The sequence below is a fragment of the Carassius auratus genome, unplaced genomic scaffold, assembly GCF_003368295.1.
Source record: "Carassius auratus strain Wakin unplaced genomic scaffold, ASM336829v1 scaf_tig00019458, whole genome shotgun sequence".
Lineage (NCBI taxonomy): Eukaryota > Metazoa > Chordata > Actinopteri > Cypriniformes > Cyprinidae > Carassius > Carassius auratus.
In genome coordinates this window covers 17,107-37,099 of record NW_020524959.1, presented here as the reverse complement: position 1 = coordinate 37,099, position 19,993 = coordinate 17,107, and the positions used below count along the sequence as shown (strand labels likewise).

The 19,993-nt window shown below is 36.9% G+C and overlaps 1 protein-coding gene across 1 annotated transcript; it reads left to right on the top strand.

Annotated features, from left to right (window-relative positions):
* The first annotated feature begins 1,038 nt into the window (after nt 1–1,038).
* On the top strand, nt 1,039–18,956 carry LOC113076250 (RNA polymerase II-associated protein 1-like). Its single transcript, XM_026248909.1, has 24 exons — nt 1,039–1,540; nt 1,681–1,829; nt 1,911–2,003; nt 2,085–2,271; nt 2,351–2,509; nt 4,247–4,465; nt 5,100–5,215; nt 6,234–6,332; nt 6,503–6,604; nt 7,335–7,502; nt 7,584–7,757; nt 7,827–7,961; nt 8,365–8,535; nt 8,898–9,055; nt 9,216–9,386; nt 10,854–11,049; nt 11,627–11,736; nt 11,989–12,184; nt 12,255–12,401; nt 12,774–12,916; nt 16,039–16,801; nt 17,805–17,981; nt 18,509–18,565; nt 18,713–18,956. Exons 1-24 carry the CDS (start codon nt 1,342–1,344, stop codon nt 18,854–18,856), a joined length of 4,233 nt encoding a protein of 1,410 aa, XP_026104694.1. The 5' UTR covers nt 1,039–1,341; the 3' UTR covers nt 18,857–18,956.
* Nucleotides 18,957–19,993: the final 1,037 nt, after the last annotated feature.

The window sequence follows — 19,993 nt, the reverse complement described above, 5'->3', positions numbered from 1 at the left end:
TCTGATTCTTTGATTTGTGCTTATCCTGAACCCTCTGAACTGCGCGAGATGTGATCCATACCTCAGCATAATTATTGAAAAGATGTTGCTTGTTTTGCCATAGGTTTTGTAAATATATATATATATATATATATATAGCCTATATATATATATATATATATATATATATATATATGTGTGTGCGTGTGTGTGTGTGTGTTTTACATAAATTTAACTATTAAATAATTTCTAACTTATCCTTCTAGTTAAATATTAAGCATTTTACACGGTAGACATTTTTTAAAAGTTAAGTTAATTAATAAAAGTTACATTAATAATAAAATATGTACTTAGATTAAATTCACTGATGAAAAACTTGGGTCTATGTGATGATAAACAGATGTGCATGTATACCTAAACTGCTAAAGTGATCAGAGGAAAGACTCAGACACGCATATGAAGACAGTAAAGCTTTTCTTAAAGATAATATTGCCCAAATATAATTTATGTTATCTTTATGCCAAGCCTCTTTGTCGTTGATATATTTATTAAAATATATTTTACTTAATTTTATTATATTTTATATTTAATAGTTAAATATAAAATAAAATAATATTATTATATAAAATAAAATAATATTATTATATAAAATAAAATAATATCAAAGATAGGAAAGGGGAAATGAAATAAGGTTTTTGTAATGTAAATAAAACGAATATTAAGAGTACAGAATTAAAATGTTTATTTATAAATGCTTAATTTTGTGTTATATATTATATATTTATATAATTTTAATAACGATATATTTTTTAAAGTCCTCATGAAATCTAAATTTACACTATTTACTTTGTTAGTGCACATTGCTAGTCTTGGGGTGAACCCGTGTAAGTTAATGCACGGAGGAAAAAATTGTCTTGGTAAAAACATATTAGACATTCTCTGGTAAAAACCATAGACAGTAAAAGAAAAAAACTCAAAAAATTACAGAAACAACCGGTTCACGCAGACTTTAAATGTAACAGAAAATACTTTTATTTTGTAAAGTATTCATAACCCGGAAATGGAGTCATGTCTTTAAACTCTACATGTGTGTGTACACATTCAGCCAAATAGCTCAAAAGAGGACCGTGGCGTAAACGATCTTCCTGGATTTCAAATAAAGGAATATTTTCGCCATTACTGTGATGATCACGGACTGACTAATAAGAAACTTTTATGTTGATAATCTTCTGCAAGCCAACAAGAAAACTTTCAGACTGTCGATCAGTCAAGCACAAGATGAAATGGCAGATTTGAGAGCAAAATGTTGAATCGCTATTATTTCTGACACTCTGCTGTAAACCATTAGACGGCCGAGTGTTAATGGAGGAGTTCGGGATGTTGCGGCGTCCCAAGCCGACGGACAGCGAGGCGGATCTGCTCCGGGAGCAGCAGGAGCTTCTTGCGGCGGGCGCTCGGTCCTCTGTCGCTGTGCTGAAGCGCGCTGATAAACGCAGAGGAGACACTGCTGCAGCTGAGGCACAGGAGCAGGGAGACCAGAGAGATGTTGTGACTATAGAAGGTAGGTTAGACATTTCTGAGCTTTCAGCATTTTCAAAAAAATGTTTAATGATGAATTTCATTAGACCTGCTTAAATAAGATCATGCTGATTTAGTTTTTTTATAAGCATTGTATTTAAATGATCTCATCTGCGCCTATAGATCTTCCAGATGAGCTTCCCACCTTGACCCCTGCACCTCCAAAGAAGTCACGCTTCAAACAGGAGCGCGTGCATTTTGAAGATGAGGACCCAGAAGAGCGACTGGACAGACATGATACCCACATCAGTGCTGTCCTATCTAGGATCATTGTGAGTCATGTTTTTTACAGTATATCTGTTGTTTGATTGAATCACAATGTAATGCCATTCTTATTGTTTGTCTCCCTGTAGGAGAGGGACACGAGTGCAGCACCTGTGTCACTCCCATCTATCACAGGAACCGCTTTCCCTAAAGTCTTACATAGATCTGTAATGGAAAATGAGGTGAGAAAATATCATGCATGCATACAATCCTTCCCAGTTTGTTTGTTTGTCTGATGGTTCTGTATTTCTCACTGCACCTAGGGGAAGGAAAAGGCTCTTAGAGGAAGAAAAAGTATTTTTGCACGCCAAATTGCAGCACAAAGGACTAAGAAGGAAGATGTCCAGTCTTTAAATGGTTTAGAGACTAGAGATCAGTCTTCTTCATCTAGACATGTGGGAGTCTCACCATTGGAGAATATGACTGAGCATCCTGGGTCAGTTGCAATGGGTAAGTGCTGTCACATTCCACAAAGTTTTTCATGGTTAACTAAAGCATGATGTATTTTTTGATCGGGCTTCTGTTACAGACAGTGTTGGTGGCCCCGTGCTTCTTACGGGTCAAGGACTTGGGATTGCAAATAGTGCCATGGAGACAATGAAAATTCATGAGGAGAACCAGTCAAAGTTGCAGACGATGTCCCAGACTGAGATACTGGAGGAACAGAGGAAGCTGCTGGCACAGCTTGGTAAGCTCAGTATCTTCTACTGACACTTCTGATGGAGAATATATAAACAGCCCCTTATTCAGGTTATTATAAGGGAAAGAAATACAGTATACAAATATATGTTTGTTAGTTTGTGGGAAATATAATATATACATGCATTATTTGGTCCCTAACATGCTAGTCTTCTTAATTATTATAATGTGCGAATCAATACTTTTATTAAGCAAGGATGCAGTAAATTGATCAAATATGACCGTAAGGACAGTAAATAATGTAAAAAATATTTTTTATTTCAAATGCTGGTCTTTTGAACTTTTTATTAGTCAAAGAATCCTGAAAAAAATGTATCATGGTTTCCACAAAAATATTAAGCAGTATGACAAGTAGTGTAGCCAGAAAAGAGACTGTGGGTGTGCATATGAAAATCTGGGTGTGCCACATTTATTGTCAGATTACAGTGCAAAATTATGGGATAGTATTTTTGTCGCACTGCTTCCGTCCAACCATACTCCTAGTGGTAATTTGCAGGTCATGTCAAAATTGTGGTTAATTGTTAAATGTAATAATTTTTTTCCAAATACGATAATTTTGAACTTCTGGTACGATACTTGGACATTTCCAATCTGGCAACACTGTCTGTTGATGTTGGGCCCGGGGAGGGAGAAACATCCTCATCAGATGTAACGTTAGGCCTTGTGTCCGGCTGTCCATCAAGCAGAGGTTTTTTTGCTATAAAAAATTAAGAAAGGTACTCTGCGACATATTGCTAACTAGCAATGTGCAATCAAAAATTATCTGTTTATATCATAGACTGCTGAGGTCACAGTCAGCTGCTGTTTGCTGATTGGTTGGCAGTCCGAATGTTGGCAGATATATTTTAACAAAAATAATTTATAATGTAAATTACATTTGAAAATTTTTTGCATTATTGCACCATATATTGGATTCTTATTTCTGTGCCCCTGAGAGTATGAATTAGAATGTTCAGTGGCGCCACAGAACTGCCAGATTCAAACAGCTTTCACGCGTTGGCTGGCACTGAGCCAGAGACGGACACGCTCAGCGCTTTTTTATATATCACAATTAATATGCAGTGTTTTCAACCACATAATGTTTATTTTAGGTTTCATACATTTAAATATACATAATCACTAGTAAAACAATACATTGGTAGTTTGTAAAATACACACTGATGTCTATGGAAGCAGCAAAAACTATCTAATCAAATGTAATTTGCAGGCGTGTTTTATTCATATATCAGACACACATAGCAGAACAATAAAGTTTACTCTATTCTTCGTCCAGTTCAACAGCCACTTACTTTCATGTATTTCGGGAGATACTGGGGAATTCAAGTGCTGTATGTTAAATCCGGCTGACAGGACTCTGAACTGCAGCGCTCATCTCAGTATAGATCAAGATCATTTATAAAGATTTTTAAACGAAGAATCGGTGTTATGTTGATGTTATCAGCATTGATATTAATAAGAAATATCTGAGCACCAAAGAAGCAAATTAAAAAGAATTCTAAAGGATCACTTGAATCTGGAGAAACAGTAATGGCTTCTTTTATTATTAAATTTTTTATTACAGTTCTATTGTATTTTTGATCAAATAAATGCAGCATCGATGAACAAAAAAATATTTTTAAAATGATTAAAAAATATTTTCAAAAATTGTCCATAATATGTGGAACGTGCCTTCTGTATAACAGTGACATTTTAATCGCTTCACCCTCAAATTGTTCTGTTATGTCAGACCCTAGATTAGTGGAATTTGTGAGATCTCGAAAGGCGCAGAGAACACCAGGATCTGAGTCAGCGTCTGGTCCTGTGCATAGAGAAGACTTCCTGAATGAACCTCTGTCTAATAGCACTTCTCCAGAGTTAGACCACGCAATAAAAGCTCAGAAATCTCAGAGGGATACCATGGAGGATGATGAGGAAGATGAGAATCAGCTTCAAGCTCCAATTACAGGTGAGTATAGAGAAACAGATCACATCATATACCACTACGTTGTGAATAAATGTTATAAAATCTTAATACACAGTAAACCTACATGTTTGTGATTTATTTGAAATATACTGCTTAGTATTACAGCATTGTTTTAGCTTCATGAAGAAGGCTGAATGTTTTTTTTTGGACTAGTCTGCATGCATACAGCATTTGAAAAGTAAAGCTAATGTACCAGATGTGGTCTTCTCAATATTGTCAGCAAAAGCTGGATGATTTCCAGTTTCCTATTCACGCTGGGCTTGGAACTCACCACACATATCCAGGACTGTACACTTTGCAGATCTGTCCAGCTAAGCTATGAGCCCAGCATGCTTAGGCAGATGCATCAATTTCAATTAGTCTGATTAGAGCAGAGTTAGCTAGAGCAAGCACCAATTTGTTTTAAGGTAAAAGAGATAAGAAGAACTCATTGATGTTTATGGATGAAGCACATCAGGGCTTCCTGTTCAGAGAACAGTTCTTCATCAGTTGTGCTGCCGTCAGCATGTGGCATTGTGTATGCAATATACATGGAAATTGGAAAAGGCGGCTGAATTAATTTTTGTGTTTCTCTGTATTAATCATGTATAATATTGGTGGTGTTTATTATTTACAGGGGAGGAGCTGCCAATCAAGCCTCAAAAGGAGTGGCTTCACATGGACAAGGTGGAGCCAGAAAAACTGGAATGGACAAGAGACCTTCCTGCACCCAGAAGGCAGAGCACCAAAAATGTACAAACCAGTAAACCTTAGGAGGTGGTTTCATTAGTTGTGCTTTTTATAGGGATAGTTCACCCAAAAATGAAAATGACCCCCAGATTTACCCACCGCAAGCCATCCTTTGTGTATATGACTTTTATTTCAGACAAATACAATTAGGAGTTATATTAACAAATGTCCTGGCTCTTTCAAGTTTAATAAGGGCAGTAAATGGTGGTCGAGATTTTGAAGCCCCAAAAAATGCATCCATCCATCATAAAAAGTACTCCACAAGGTTAATAAAGGCTTCCGGTGAGAAGTGATGAACACTGAAATGAAGAGGAGAGAGCAAAATGAAACATTGGTCACAAATTAGAAGTACAAAACGATGATTTGAAAGCACATGACTTCGCTTCCGAATTACTTGATTAACCCCCTTGAGCCTTGTGGAGCACTTTTTATGATGGATGGATGCACTTTTTTTAGGCTTCAAAATCGCGATCACCATTCACTGCCATTATAAAGCTTGGTTGAGCCCGGACAATTTTTCAATTTAACTCTGTATGAAAGAAGAAAGTCGTATACACCTAGGATGGCTTGAGGGTGAGTAAATCATGGGGCGATGTTTGATTTTGGGTGAACTATCCCTTTAAGGCAAGCATCAGTAGTACTTTTTTAAAACCCCCAAACCCCAAAAATGGTGCATACTGTAACTAATCCTGCACCGTTTGTGGTGCAGACATGAATGATCTCTCAAATCATTCAGCTTCTGTTAGACAGAAAAACTGCACAAAAATTTCCCACACAAATTACATTGCTGAATGCATGAAAAATGATTGGAGAAGTCCGACATAAATCACTAGAGAGAAGTCTGTCATTTTACTGGAAAATCAAGACAGAAAATTACATGGTCAAAGCAAAATGTAAAAAGTTATATATGTATGAAATAGCATTTAGAAAATAGGGAAAAAATGTAACTTTATGCAAACTTTAATAATGTTATTCTGTGTTTTTTATTTTTTGTTGCATTAATGCTTTATTAAATTTTCAGGCTATGCAAGCACGTTTTGATTTTGCTGGCACTCTTATTCCACCCACCAAAGACTTGCCCACCCATTTAGGCCTGCATCACCATGGAGAGGAGCCAGAGGTGAGTAGGTTCAGCTAAATTCATCCGCTGGATTGTTTTTATACTGGCAGCAAACTAGAATTATGCCAGCTCTTCTTTTAAAAGGTGTTTGTATTAGTCAAATGCAGACGTTTGTAGTTGTTGTAAATGTGTAATACTAATTATAATTTTCTCTCTGTCCTCTGTTCCAGCTGGCTGGCTACTCACTGCAAGAGCTTTTCCTCCTCTCTCGCAGTCAGCTGAACCAACAGCGCAATCTGGCCGTCAGCACTCTCGCTAATGTCTTGGCCAAAGTAAACAGACTTTTAAAAATTAAAACAAGATTATTGAGTTGAGATGTGAAAAGGTATTGTATTGCCCATGGATTTGAGTCCACAAAGACAGTTTTATGAGATAGTAAATGCTGGGTCTTTATAAAGATGCATTCATTACATTAAAAAAAAAAATTATATATAAAAAAGAAAAAGAAAAATCATACTTTTGAAAAATATGTACTATTAATAATCTAAACTCACAATAGATTAAGACTTTGAGTATATTAGTCCCCTACTAAAATATATTTGATTCTACATGCAGCTGGGGACAGACAGCATATCGAGATCACATGACTCCCTTTATCTTGTAGTATTTAACTCCTTTTTTTGGACACCTTCACTTATGAAATAAATTAACCAACTATTTGTTTGTCCATCTGTATCCGTCTGTCTTTCTGGGTTAAGGCATGCCTTTTGGGTGTTAAATAATGGTGCAAATTAATACTTGCATTAATACTTTTCTTCCATAAATTTTGTGCATGGAAGGGAAACTTCTACAAATCCATATGCAATAATGTCACTGTATCCATGTGCTTTCATTGTTAATTATTCACTGCTTGTCTTTGGTAAATCACAGTAATGACAAAGTCATTTTTAACACCAAAAGATGGTTTGCGCTGGTGCAAGCTGTTACTAAATCTGTCACTAAAGTGCTTTATTTCTGTAGATTTGTCTCTTATAAACACTGTACACTTGTGTTCTCCATCAGGCCCGTGCTGGTGAGTACATATCCTCCCTGAAGGGCAGCGTCTTGTCTTCTTTACTGGATGCTGGACTCCTCTTCCTTCTGCGGTTCTCCTTGGATGACAGTGTGGAGTGTGTGATGTCAGCAGCGGTGCATGCCTTGCGAGCTCTGCTGGTTTCATCTGATGATGAAGTAAGAGACAATCATCTCTCATATAATTTATGCGCTTTTGTTGATAATTAACCACTTAATTTCTGATTTGCCTCATCCTAGGAGTGCCTGGATAATGCCTTCCCGTGGTTGCTTGGCATGGCATCCTTTCCTTTACTGCCCACCGCTCAGGAGGATGAGGATGATGAAGGCTTGGATGAGACCATAAAAGAAACGGCTAGAGAGAAAGAAGAAAAGAAAACGGATCATGATGTTGCTAGGCAGGATGTTGTCAAGGTAACTGGGGTTTAAGGTTGCTCTCTTTCTGCAAGGTAAGAATTCCTGAAACTCCTGTGTTGCCCTCAGGGCTTTCTGAAGATGCAGGGTCTTCCTCGGCTGCGGTACATCCTGGAGGTGGTGCGGCCCTCTCCTCCGGTTGTGCTTGATATTCTGGAGGTTCTTATCCGAATCGCTCGCCACTCAACTGCTGCAGCGACACAGGTAGCTCAATTCTGAACCAGCCTTGTTTTTTAGTTTTTATTTAAGTAACTTCATTGTGTGCTAATTACATTTTTATTCATTCAAATGTTGTTCATATTTATTTAAATTGTAGTTTTAGCACTTCAAATTAAATTAATTTCAGTTAGTTTGGAAGGCAACAATTCCAATTATTCGTCTGATATTCATATTTTATTTTATTTCAGCTTTTAAATGATTTTTTTATATTGTTTTAGGTGTAGTTAATATTAATAACACTGTTCTAAACCCTGTGAACTTTGCTAGGATCTGAACTTCAACACTATGTCGTTTTTACCTTCGATTTGAACTACTGATACAGTTTTGTTCGCACGTATCTTTCTGTTGTTTCGGTTTTTATTCAGATTCCAACCTTTTCCCCCGTCAGATCTTGGCCTGTCCGCGGCTCATGAACACTGTGATTTCAGAGTTTCTTCCCTGCTCCTGGGCTCCTGCCACCTCACAGGCTCCGCCCTCTTTGTACGGGCTGCCTGTTGCCTTGGCGATGAAGCTGCTCCGTGTTTTAGCAAGTGCTGGGAGGCATGCTTGTGCTAGAATAGTAAGTATCCACTAAATTGTGTAGGTTAACAGTGTCAAGCACCCACTAATTGTACACATTTATAATCTTATTATAAAATGAAAGATCTCCGACCCACTTTAGGAAATGAGTATGATGCTTATTAAAACATGTGACAGGTCTCCTACTCGGATGTCAAAACATATTGTTGTGCTGAAATATGTATATATATATTATATAGTCTCGCTGTGGGCTACTATGGTGTTTTGATACTTTAACTAAGCTAAAAATTTAAGTTTTCCTAAAACAAAGCCTCCTTAATGGTGTTCTTATGTTCTAAAATTGTAAATTTTAGTATGATATATCTTAATATTAAGCTTGTCCCTAATTGGTCTGTTTCTTAGCTGAACTCTTTTGGAGGGAAGGAGCTTTTGTCACGTTTTGTGGTTGTGGAGCCATCAGAGATGTTGCTGGAAACAGGTGAAGCTCTTCGCTGCAGTACAGAGGCGCTGAGGCTGTTCGCAGTGGCTGCCGGCTACGGACAGGCTTGCAATCTGTACACGTGAGGATGACCAGTCACTTTCCTTTCAAATCATGAAAATAAGCTGTGGTTGTTAAAATACAGTGTGAATTGTGACTGTACAGTGATGTATATGCAGATGTTTGGGAATGTATTAAAAGCATCTGGTTGTAGTGATGGTGAGAGTGTCCCTCAATTTCAGCAACCTGTATCCTGTGCTGGTGAAGAGGTTGCAGGCTGGGAACCGGCTGTGTGCTTCATCTGAGTCTGTGTCGTTTCTGGAGCTGGACCGAATCAAGGCTCTGATCGTGCTGCTGACTCGGGTCACTCAAACGGCAGGGTGCCATGAAGAACTGCAGAGAGACTTAGTCAGGTTAGACTACACTGTCATCTACGATGTGGTCATTTTAGCAAACGTCTTAACATTTGCACATTGCATAAATAAAAAGCAACTTAAATTATTTTCAACATGTTAATAGCATGTATTTATTTGATTGCTACTTTTGATCATTTGAGAAATAATTCAAAACTACATATAGTAAAACGGTTTAAAATTTAAAATAACTATTTTTTATTGTAATATATTTTTTAAAGCATCATTACTCCAGTCTTCAGTGTCACATGATCCTTCAGAAATCATTCTGATATGCTGATTTAATACTCAAGAAACATTTCTTATTATTATCAGTGTTGAAAACAGTTGTGCTGCTTAATATTCTGTTTATATTATAGAAAAAAGGTATTTTATTGAATAAAAAAAGTTCAAAAGATAAATCTTATAAAAAAAAAAAAGGAAAATTTCATTAAAGGGGGGGTGAAATGCTATTTCATGCATACTGAGTTTTTTACATTGTTAAAGAGTTGGATTCCCATGCTAAACATGGACAAAGTTTCAAAAATTAAGTTGTACGTTTGAAGGAGTATTTCTGTTCCAAAAATACTCCTTCCGGTTTGTCACAAGTTTCTCCCATAATTCGAGCCCCGCTCGGAGCGAGTCATTGCTGTTGCTGCTCTCGTTCAGTTTCAGCCTCGGGATCTGATTCTGGATCATAAATAAACGGCTGAATCTGACTGTTAGCCATGGTTTGTTTTGGATGGTTTTTCCCTCACGGTAATGTCACAGCTTCCAAACGCTCTCAACACAAAAGCTTACTGGCGCTCGTGATTCTTTAGCTCCGCCCACACGTCACGCCTCCAGTGGGTCGTGTTTTTCCGGGTAAAATCGGTACAGACTATCTTTCTCTTATGAATATAATAAAACTAAAGACTTTTTGGAGTTATGAAGGATGCAGTACTACTCTATAGGTACTCAAGATTAACAGGATATTGAGTGAAAACGAGCATTTCACCCCCCCTTTAATGTCAATGATTATTAATATTAATATTTTTTATTTATTTTTAAATAATATTGAAACAGTTTAGAGGAATATTCACTGACTGTGATGTTTTACAATACACCACAATACTAGGGAAACTGATATTGTACTTATCATATTTAATACAATTAACATATTTAGTTATGAGTTAAAAAATATGCTTTCTAATATTTAGCTTTTTCATCTTGCTAGAACTTCCTGTTTCAATGGTAAAAGTCAACACTGATTAAGTGATTTCATGGATTCCTTAAAGATAATTAGAAAGAGCTTTTGAACTGTTTTCTGCTTGATTTGAATTTACAGTTTGTCAGGAATCTTGAAAATCTTGGTAGGATTGACAGCTGTTAATCATTTATACGTCATGAAGTATGCTTTGCTTTATTCATATTAATTTTGCAGTTTCATTTGTGTGCTATAGTTTGTGGATATGGCCTTGAGCTTCTTGGCTCTCTGTGTATTGACAGTGCTCAGGGTACAGCGTGTCCTCCAGCTCCTCCGGTCGTGTGGATTCATGTGACCGGTCTCCAGCCCACTGTCATCAGCTCTCTCAAGGGCTGTGTGAGAGCTCTCGATGGCCCGGCTCAAATGTCAAGTGCTCTGATTCTGCTTCCATCCTACCTCCTCTACACTGAGGCGTATTATTCACAACTCTGTGTGCAAGTAGGTATTTATAAGAAGAAAGAAATAAGACTCAAAGCCAGTGTTGCACCAAGCCTCCCCAAACAAGCTTAATTTAAAACAGCCTGTTCATCTGGAGGCATGGAAAACCTACCTGAAGTTTATATCTAGCCACATTTAAATACTTAGTTTACATTTAAATACTTAGTTTAGATTATAATCAATGAATGCATAAATTATTTGTTAGGACACTAGGAGCTCAACTCTCAGAATCAAAGTGGATAATCAGTGGCTTCTTTTAGATCCAAACTGCCCTTCATCATACGATAAACACCAACATCTGAAAGATTATTCCACATTATTCAGCGTATTCCGTCAAATCCCTCATGGCAAGATAATGCTGTCTGCACAAAATAGCTGCTGATAATGTATCTTCACAAAAAAGCATTTTTATGCTTTTTACACTGCTAGTAGAAATTGACTGCCATTTCTCTCATATATTTATCCCATTATATCAAAATTTAGTTGTAGTAACAGAAGCTATTAGTACAAATGGGCCTAAAAATTCAGATGCTTAAATAATTCATATGTAACGTGATTGATCTGATTCTTTTGTCAGAGCTCTTTCCAGCCAGTTCAGTGTCTACAGGAACTGGAGTCTCTGACTTCAGACGTGCTTCTGCCGCTGATATCCCATCAGGCTATGCGGAATATAACCAGCAGCTTCAGGTGGAGTGAATATCAGTATTATAGAATTATAAAACAATCAAAGAAATGTAATATTAATCACATAATAATTGTAGTGCGATATTTATATACAGTTCTAATGGTGTTGCAATGTACTTGCACAATAAAATCGCTAATATATAACACTTAGTCAGTGTTATAGAATCAAGTATAATATATTTCCTGAAAGAACAGTTATTTTTTTTTAGACGTTTAGTTGGAACGTAATGGTGATTATGTTCTGTTCTCCTGCAGGTCCAGCTCTATGATCTGTAACCCTGGGCTGAGTGCAGCTGGTGGGGAACTCGTCCCCAGTCTGCCAAGCCTGGGCTGCTCGAGGCTGAAGACCTCCAGTACACTGGCAGGGCCCAACACCCCTCTGTCTCTCCCCACTGCCCTCCTATACCTGCTGAACACCATCACCTCCATCCACAAAGGCTTAATAAAGAAGGTACATTCATTTTGATGGTAAATGTGGAAAATGCTGGCGTATGCTTAGTGGTAAAATCGTCTCTCATCAGTTCGGTCATCTGATCCTCTCGGACTCTGTGCTGAGTTATCTGCGGTCTTGTATCGGAGCCAAGCCCTCTGTTTCTCACATGAGTGCCTGGATTTTACACCATGAGCACCACCTGCTGTATCTGCTGCTCAGACTGGCTCACAAGCTGGTAACTGCAACCTCTGCATTTAACACATTTGCATGCATTTTATGCATACACACATATAATTTACTTTTACAATTATAATTGTTAATATTGTTTCATTAATTATATACTTATATATATATATATATATTTTTAATATATTATTTAAATTCTAATACAATATAGATTCAATATACGTGGAAAATATTTAGTGTATTTTAATTAGAAAAAAAAAGATTAATTTCTTTGCACAATGAATAAAATATACTGTTTTTATTTACCATGAATTAAGCTTGAATAAAAAATAAATCCCATATATGCTGGTTTTATTTGAAAAGCATTCTGCTAGTTAAAGAATTGTAATGGATTACTTTTATTGAGACTCCATTCTTTTAGGTTCCAGTTGACCCAGAGGTGGCCAAACACGCCGCCTTGTTCCACCATGTATCGCTGGCTCTAGTGTCCTGGCTGCTTCCTGGGAGTGAATATCTGGCACATGAACTCCTGTCTGTCATGACCTTCTGTCACAGCCTCCTTCCGTAAGTCTCTGATGTTTGCCGTACAGCTCTCATTTCTCATACATTCAAAAATTATGACAAATTAAACAGAAGCCAGAGATGGACAGATGCATACATTTGGGAGTATAAGAGTACCCTGATGTGTGTGTGATGATATTGACATGGTGTTCTGACGTAGAAACCGGATGTGCTGCGTCTGGTTTTCAGTCGGAGGAATGCACAGACATGCGACATGGTACTCACGTCAAAGACTTGCATGGAAGACAAGAAATTGTTCAATGAAGTCATTATTTTTGTTTTCTTTAGACACAAACAATATTCTCGTAGCTTCATAAAATTACTGTTCAACCACTGATGTAACAAAAATTCAGAATCAGCCATGAAAAATCAAGCATCACTACTGATCTTATTATTTTATTATAAAAATGTATTAATATTTAAGAAGTTCTCACTTTTAACTGGTTGCTTATTAGCATGCCTATTATTACTACCATATTGTCTGATTATTAGTAATTCTAAAGCATTTATACCACATGACCATCTACTTTCCTAATCCTATCTAACACACTTACCTTACTAACAAATAATAAGCATCATATTAGAAATGTATTGAGACAGAAGTCATATTAATGGTTTGTTAATACATACACAATGGACCTTAAAATATAGTGTGACCAAATGTGCAACATAAGATTGGCCCCTCTGTATTAACTGTGGTCCCTCTTGTGGAGAGAGGAATATCTGTTACTTTAGCCCATTAGCTTTGTCCTTTATTCTTGCTGTAATTAAATACAAATTATACTGGTAAAGTCTTTGAAGTCCTGGAAATTGATCACTGGAAAAGAGTGCAAACCCAGACATTGTATGATTAGATTGACTTCAGTCATACAAAGTATTCACATTTGGTTATATAGTGACCCCAGACACATGTACATGTGTTCGTCTCCAATCATCACAGTACCAGCATCACGGTTAGGCTCATGCAGTCAGACGACGGACACAATCAGTTGTTGGCGGTCAATCCTAAAAGTGTAATGCAATGCTAACCATCACAAGTTCACAACAGGAAAGAGCAGAAGAAGAGACGATCGACACACCGACCCAAAACAAGAACAGCGAGTCTAGATGGCTCGCAAAGGCTTGAAGAACCGCCTGCTTGTTTTCAGTCAGCATTGAGAACATTATGAGAAAGTTTTTCTAGAGATGCACTAGTCGACCAGCACTAGTTGGTTTTTAATTTTATTTTGGCCGATCTCTATTCCAGAAATGCACACTTATTGCATTGCAGTCATTTTCTAAATTGTAATCTGTGTGGAATTTTTCTGAGGTCTGTAAAAAGGAGAAAATACTGTCCCAGGCAGATCAGGCTCACTGTTCGCGAAATTTAAGAAGACCGATATGTGGGGGTTTATATGAATATCTCTGAGAGGAACTCGTCTTCAGAAATGTTTCAGTGGTTTTGTCTTTTCCTCTTACTTCCTTATAATGCACATTAAAGTAGTTTTTATAAGTACAGCTGCTTTGTTTACAGTGGGAAGGAAACACTACATCGCTGCTGTTCCATAAGCAACACACCTGCTGTCAGAGGATTAATTAGCATTTTCATTAGCTTTACATTGACGTACGCAGCCTTCAAATGTGACGGAGGATGCTTCCTATGAAATAAGACTTAGTCATTCAGCCTGTCTGCTGTTTTTGTTTTGTGCAGGTTTCTTAATGTAGCATAATTTTGCAAATCAGAAAGTCAGACCATTCTGATTTTACTTTAAATCTTAAAATTATACCATCTAATTCAAATCAAAAACAACTGCTCATGCTATATGTATGTTGCACTACTGTCGGTTCAAAATAAATGATAAAATACATTTCGGTACAAAAATACATTTGTACTGAACTCCAAAACCGAGGTAAATACTGATCCGTGACTTCTGTGTATTGTTACACATCTATAAGCTAGACTTTATACATCCTCTGTACGTCTCCTTCACATCAGTTGTTTAAAAATAAATGTATATTAAAAAAAACTTTTGGAAAGTGCATAATTTATTAGAAGATGAATCTTTTTTTTTTTTTTTTAATGCAGTGAAATTCTTTCCAAGAGTTACTTTCATATTTTAATTAATTATGGAAATTGTCATCACAAATGTCACAAATCGTTGATTTCAATCTAAGCAATAAATCAATAAACTTAATTTTAAGTACTTTTTAGATTACAGGGTCTCTAGGAGGCAATTTTTTTGGATAGATCTCAGTTTCATATTTTCATTGTCCATGTCTTTTATGTTGCTTTGATATATTGTGGTTAATAGTATTAATATTCTTGACCTTCCTCAGACATATTCCATGAGGACATTTCTTTGTTAATTGCACAGAGATAAAAGTTGAAACACGCTGGAAGAGATTAGTTGAGTCTCCCGTATAAAAGCTGCAAATTTAGATTTGCCCTTATTATTGTTCTGATTGCATACTGTTTTTGTTCAGATGTTGATCCTAAGTGTTTCTGGTTTTTAATAAGAATTTCAAACATGCTATAATGCATTTGTTTAATTTTTATTGTTGCAATATTGAAAAAATAAAAATAAAAGCTGTAGTTTCACATCATAATCAGAAAAGAGCAGCAAACAGCTCGTTTCAGAAAGGATGTAAAAGATCTTTGCTTGGACAGTTGTTTCTGGTTTAAGTTATGTTTTTGTTTTTATAGCCTTTATTGTGAAATGTGTGTCATTTTTTTTTTATCTGTGGTATTTTTTTCTGTCTTTCTGTTTTTTTTTTTTTTCAAAATTGATAATAAGAAATGTTTCTTGAGCACTAAATCAGCATATTAGAATGATTTCTGAAGTATCATCTGCCGATGAAGACTCCAGCTTTATATGTATTTTAAAATATATTCAGATAAAACGGTTATTTTAAGTTATAATAACATTTCACAATATTACTATTTTAATGTGTTTTTGATTAAATAAATATAGCCTTAGTGAGGTAGTGCATGTTCGAAAATATGTATTTTTTTTTTTTTTCTCATCACAATTTAAGCACTGAAAGGATGTGCCTTTAATTCTATAGTTGGCTTAGTTTTTTTGTTCTTTTTACTGTTTTAATATGAACTATTGTACACTAATATTAAATTTTTTTCTTGTTATCAGGGAAGGTGTAAATGGTGAAACAGAGGTGGCTGCGTTGGCTGAGCTGCAGCTTAAAGACAGGACTTCACCTGCTGTTGGTGGTCTGCTGCGTGACGCTCTTCAACATTTACCCTCCATCCGTGGTTGTTACCTCACCCACCTTGCACACTTGGAATCCTCTGTCCTTTCATCCCGTGACCGGTACCTTGGTCGAACCCCTTTTGTCTGCTCTCATCTCCTACCTGAACTTACCGGCCCCTCCCTGCCTTCTGACTGGCCCTTCTTACCGCTCATAAGTCTCTATGAGCGAACGGGACTGTCAGCTGGTGGTGAGCAGCAGGTCGAGTCTCTTCCAGCGGGGTCAGTGCAGTCAGTCACTCACTGCCTTCAATGGCTGCTTGTTTTGGAGAGTTGGAGGGAGCAGGTGCTCACAGTGGTGCCACCAGTGGCAAAGTTAGCTCGGCTGGCTTGTGTCTTTCTGTGCTCTGGTGACCTCTTCCTGGAACGGCCCGTGCAAGAGCTTACTTGGGCGCTGTTTCATGGACTAACACGGCCAGCCCAGCTTGAGGCGCTGGATCTGGGCTCACCTCCACCAGGCCTGGCTTCCTTTCATGACCTATACTCTGCTCTGCTGGCGCAGTATGAGGCGGTGTCATTCGGTGACCCGCTCTTTGGCTGCTTCATGCTTTTGCCTCTACAGCGGCGCTACAGTGTCACCGTGAGACTGGCTGTGTTTGGAGAACATGTGGGAATGTTGCGATTCCTGGGGGTCTCGCTGCAGCAGGTAAAGGGTTTCTTCTAGTCAGGTGTCCTATGCACAGATGAGTCTTGATGGAAATGTTACTGTAGTTTTGTCTTTGCAATTATGGTTATTTGGAGCTATCTTATTCAGATTTCAGCTATGAAGTGTAGTTCACATGGTCATCAGATGATTTGAGTGGGAGAAGTTTAGTTTACCAAGATCTTACGAGTAGGGGATGCATGAAATGAGTGTGGTGAAGAATAGTCACAATTTATTGTTGTTTTGCTGCCAATGTTTAGGCGACATTGTGAATATCAAGATTTTGCTGCACTTTTCTTTCCATTAACATTCCTAAAATAGTAATCAGACTAGTATTGATCCTTACATAAACTTTGAGTGTAAAAGGGATTGTTTACCAAAAACTGAAAACTTCCAAACCTTTACTCACTTGTTCAAAGACTTTCTATTTATCTTTCTAAGATATTTTAATGAAACCTGTTTTCTGTCTCTCCATTGAAAGTAAATTGCACCCAAACTTTGATTTTTTTAAGTTCATAAAGAGATCATAAATGTAATCCATATGAATCGAGAGGCTTATTCAAAAGCTTCTGAAGAGACACGTTTGCTTAAAGCAGATATACATTAGGCCTTTATTCACATATTAAGGTCAACTCAACACAGGTACATAGAGCACATCAAATATGGCAAACATAAGTTAAAACTGCTCTCTTGATGCACGAGAACCAATGAGGTTTGTCGTATGGGTTTGGAATAACATGAAGATGAGTAAATGATGATATTTTTCATTTCAGGGTGAATTATCCCTTTACAGATGTTTTAGTAGTTTCTGTGATTATACTTTAGCAAAAATGGCATTAAGAGTTCCTGTGAATTCAGTGATTCACGAGTCAACAATTAATTTGCATCATTCCAAAAAACAATCACAGAGCTCTTTTATATATATAATTTAATTCCATTTCATGCCGACTTTAAAATATATATATATGGGTCTCCATCTGAAATTTGATTTGTTTGTCCTTTACAGCTGCCTATTCCACTGGAGAAGTTCACATCCCCCATGGAGGACTCGCTGCCCCTGTTGCGGCTGTATTTTCGAGCACTAGTAACAGGAGCGCTGAAGAGGAAGTGGTGTCCTGTACTTTATGTGGTGGCTGTTGCCCACCTAAATGCATTTATCTTCTCCCAGGATGAAGTGACAGAGGTAAATTACCTGTGCAACAAGACCAGTCTTATTTTAGTATTATTTACTATAGTATTTAATTATTTATTTCAATCAGCTTTTATTTTTATATTTTAAGCCTTCATTTTAAGTGCACCCAGTCAAGTTTCTGTAATTTTGTAATGTGCTTGCACCATTTAGTTTAGTTTTTTTTTTTTTTTTTTTTGCACTTCAAATTATTGTATTGTAATGTATTTGCAAAATTAATTTTTTTTGTTTGTTTTCTAATATTTCTATTTTATTCAAGCATTGTATTAAGAAATCTTTCTTTTAATATTTTTTTGTAAACATTAACAGCACCGAACATGAACAGTGTAACAAAAACATAAGATCATACTATACTATGGTCTAGGTGACATTTAATGCTTTTTTCCAAGGGAAGCTATAATTTATGTGTGGTTGGGTTTGAAATATGTCCGAAGAGTGAAGCAATTGTGATCGATGGTCTCTTAGTTGTCTTATTTTGTTGTGCTGTGAGTTATGACCGACTTGACTTGCACTCTCTGTAGGAGAAGGAGGTGGCACGTCAGGGCCTGCTGAGAAAGACCTACTTCCTGACAGATGAGGTACCATCAGGCACTCTCCTCTACCTTCAAGAAACACTCCATTTCCTGCATCTGCTTTTATCTCCACTATATATCTCTCTTGATGTTCTCACCTTTCCTGCTTTTGTGTATCTTTCAGTGACATGTCTGGTTTCGTTGTTTCTCCAGGTGTTAAAGAAGCACCTGCTTCTTTTTCGGCTGCCCCAGAAGAATTCAGAGCTGGGCTTCAGCATCTATGAAGAGCTGCCACCCATCCGTGCCCGCAGGTTGGAAAGCATTGTGGGAACACAAGTAAAGGGTGGAGAAAGGTGAAAAAGGAAAAATCCTGGTCCCACAGATTCCTATGTGATTTGTAAACTACCATCCTAATGGTAACCACGAACTTTAAAATAAATGTTTTGGTTCTTATGGATATGGCGTGGTTACTTGTGTCCATATAGCTTTTTTCTTTTAGATTTCTATCTCTGTCCGGATAGTAGTTATTTGACATGAGTATTTGAAATAATTCCGTATTTTATAGGGGTTACTCAGTTATTTTATTTCCACCCGAATCTGAAATGTCAGTTTTTTTTATTCCCTCCCTCCATCCTGAAAATTCCCAGCCAAATCTTACTGTTTTTGGACAAAAACCAGGGTCGTGTGGTATTTTAAATCCTGAGTTTAAAAGCAGGAATTAATCCAAAAGTCGTTTTGGAAATCTTTTTTGACCACTGCTAAGTGCTGTACAGTTTCTTTGCATGGTAATGTGTTTATTTTTGTAACAATGGAGGCTTTTGTGACAGAAATGTTTTAAATTATTTACACTAATAGCTGAGCCGCCTCTGTACCACATTTAGCGGGAGCTCTTAAGATAACAAAGAGCCAAAATGTGGTGGATTGAAATGGTCGATTAAAATTGCATCACCTTTATGTGATAGTATTTTATATATATAAAATTATAAATACATATAATATCGATCTACAAACCCGATTCCAAAAAAGTTGGGATACTGTAGAATGCGTGAATAAAAACAGAATGCAATGATGTGGAAGTTTCAAATTTCAATATTTTATTCAGAATACAACATAAACTGAGAAAATGTATAATTTTAAGGGAAAAATAAGTTGATTTTAAATTTCATGGCATCAACACATCTCAAAAAAGTTGGGACAAGGCCATGTTTACCACTGTGTGGCATCCCCTCTTCTTTTTATAACAGTCTGCAAACGTCTGGGGACTGAGGAGACAAGTCGCTCAAGTTTAGGAATAGGAATGTTGTCCCATTCTTGTCTAATACAGGCTTCTAGTTGCTTATTTGGTCTTCTTTGTCGCATCTTCCTCTTTATGATGCACCAATTGTTTTCTATGGGTGAAAGATCTGGACCGCAAGCTGGCCATTTCACAACCCGGATCTTTCTTCTACACAGCCATGATGTTGTAATTGATGCAGTATGTGGTCTGGCATTGTC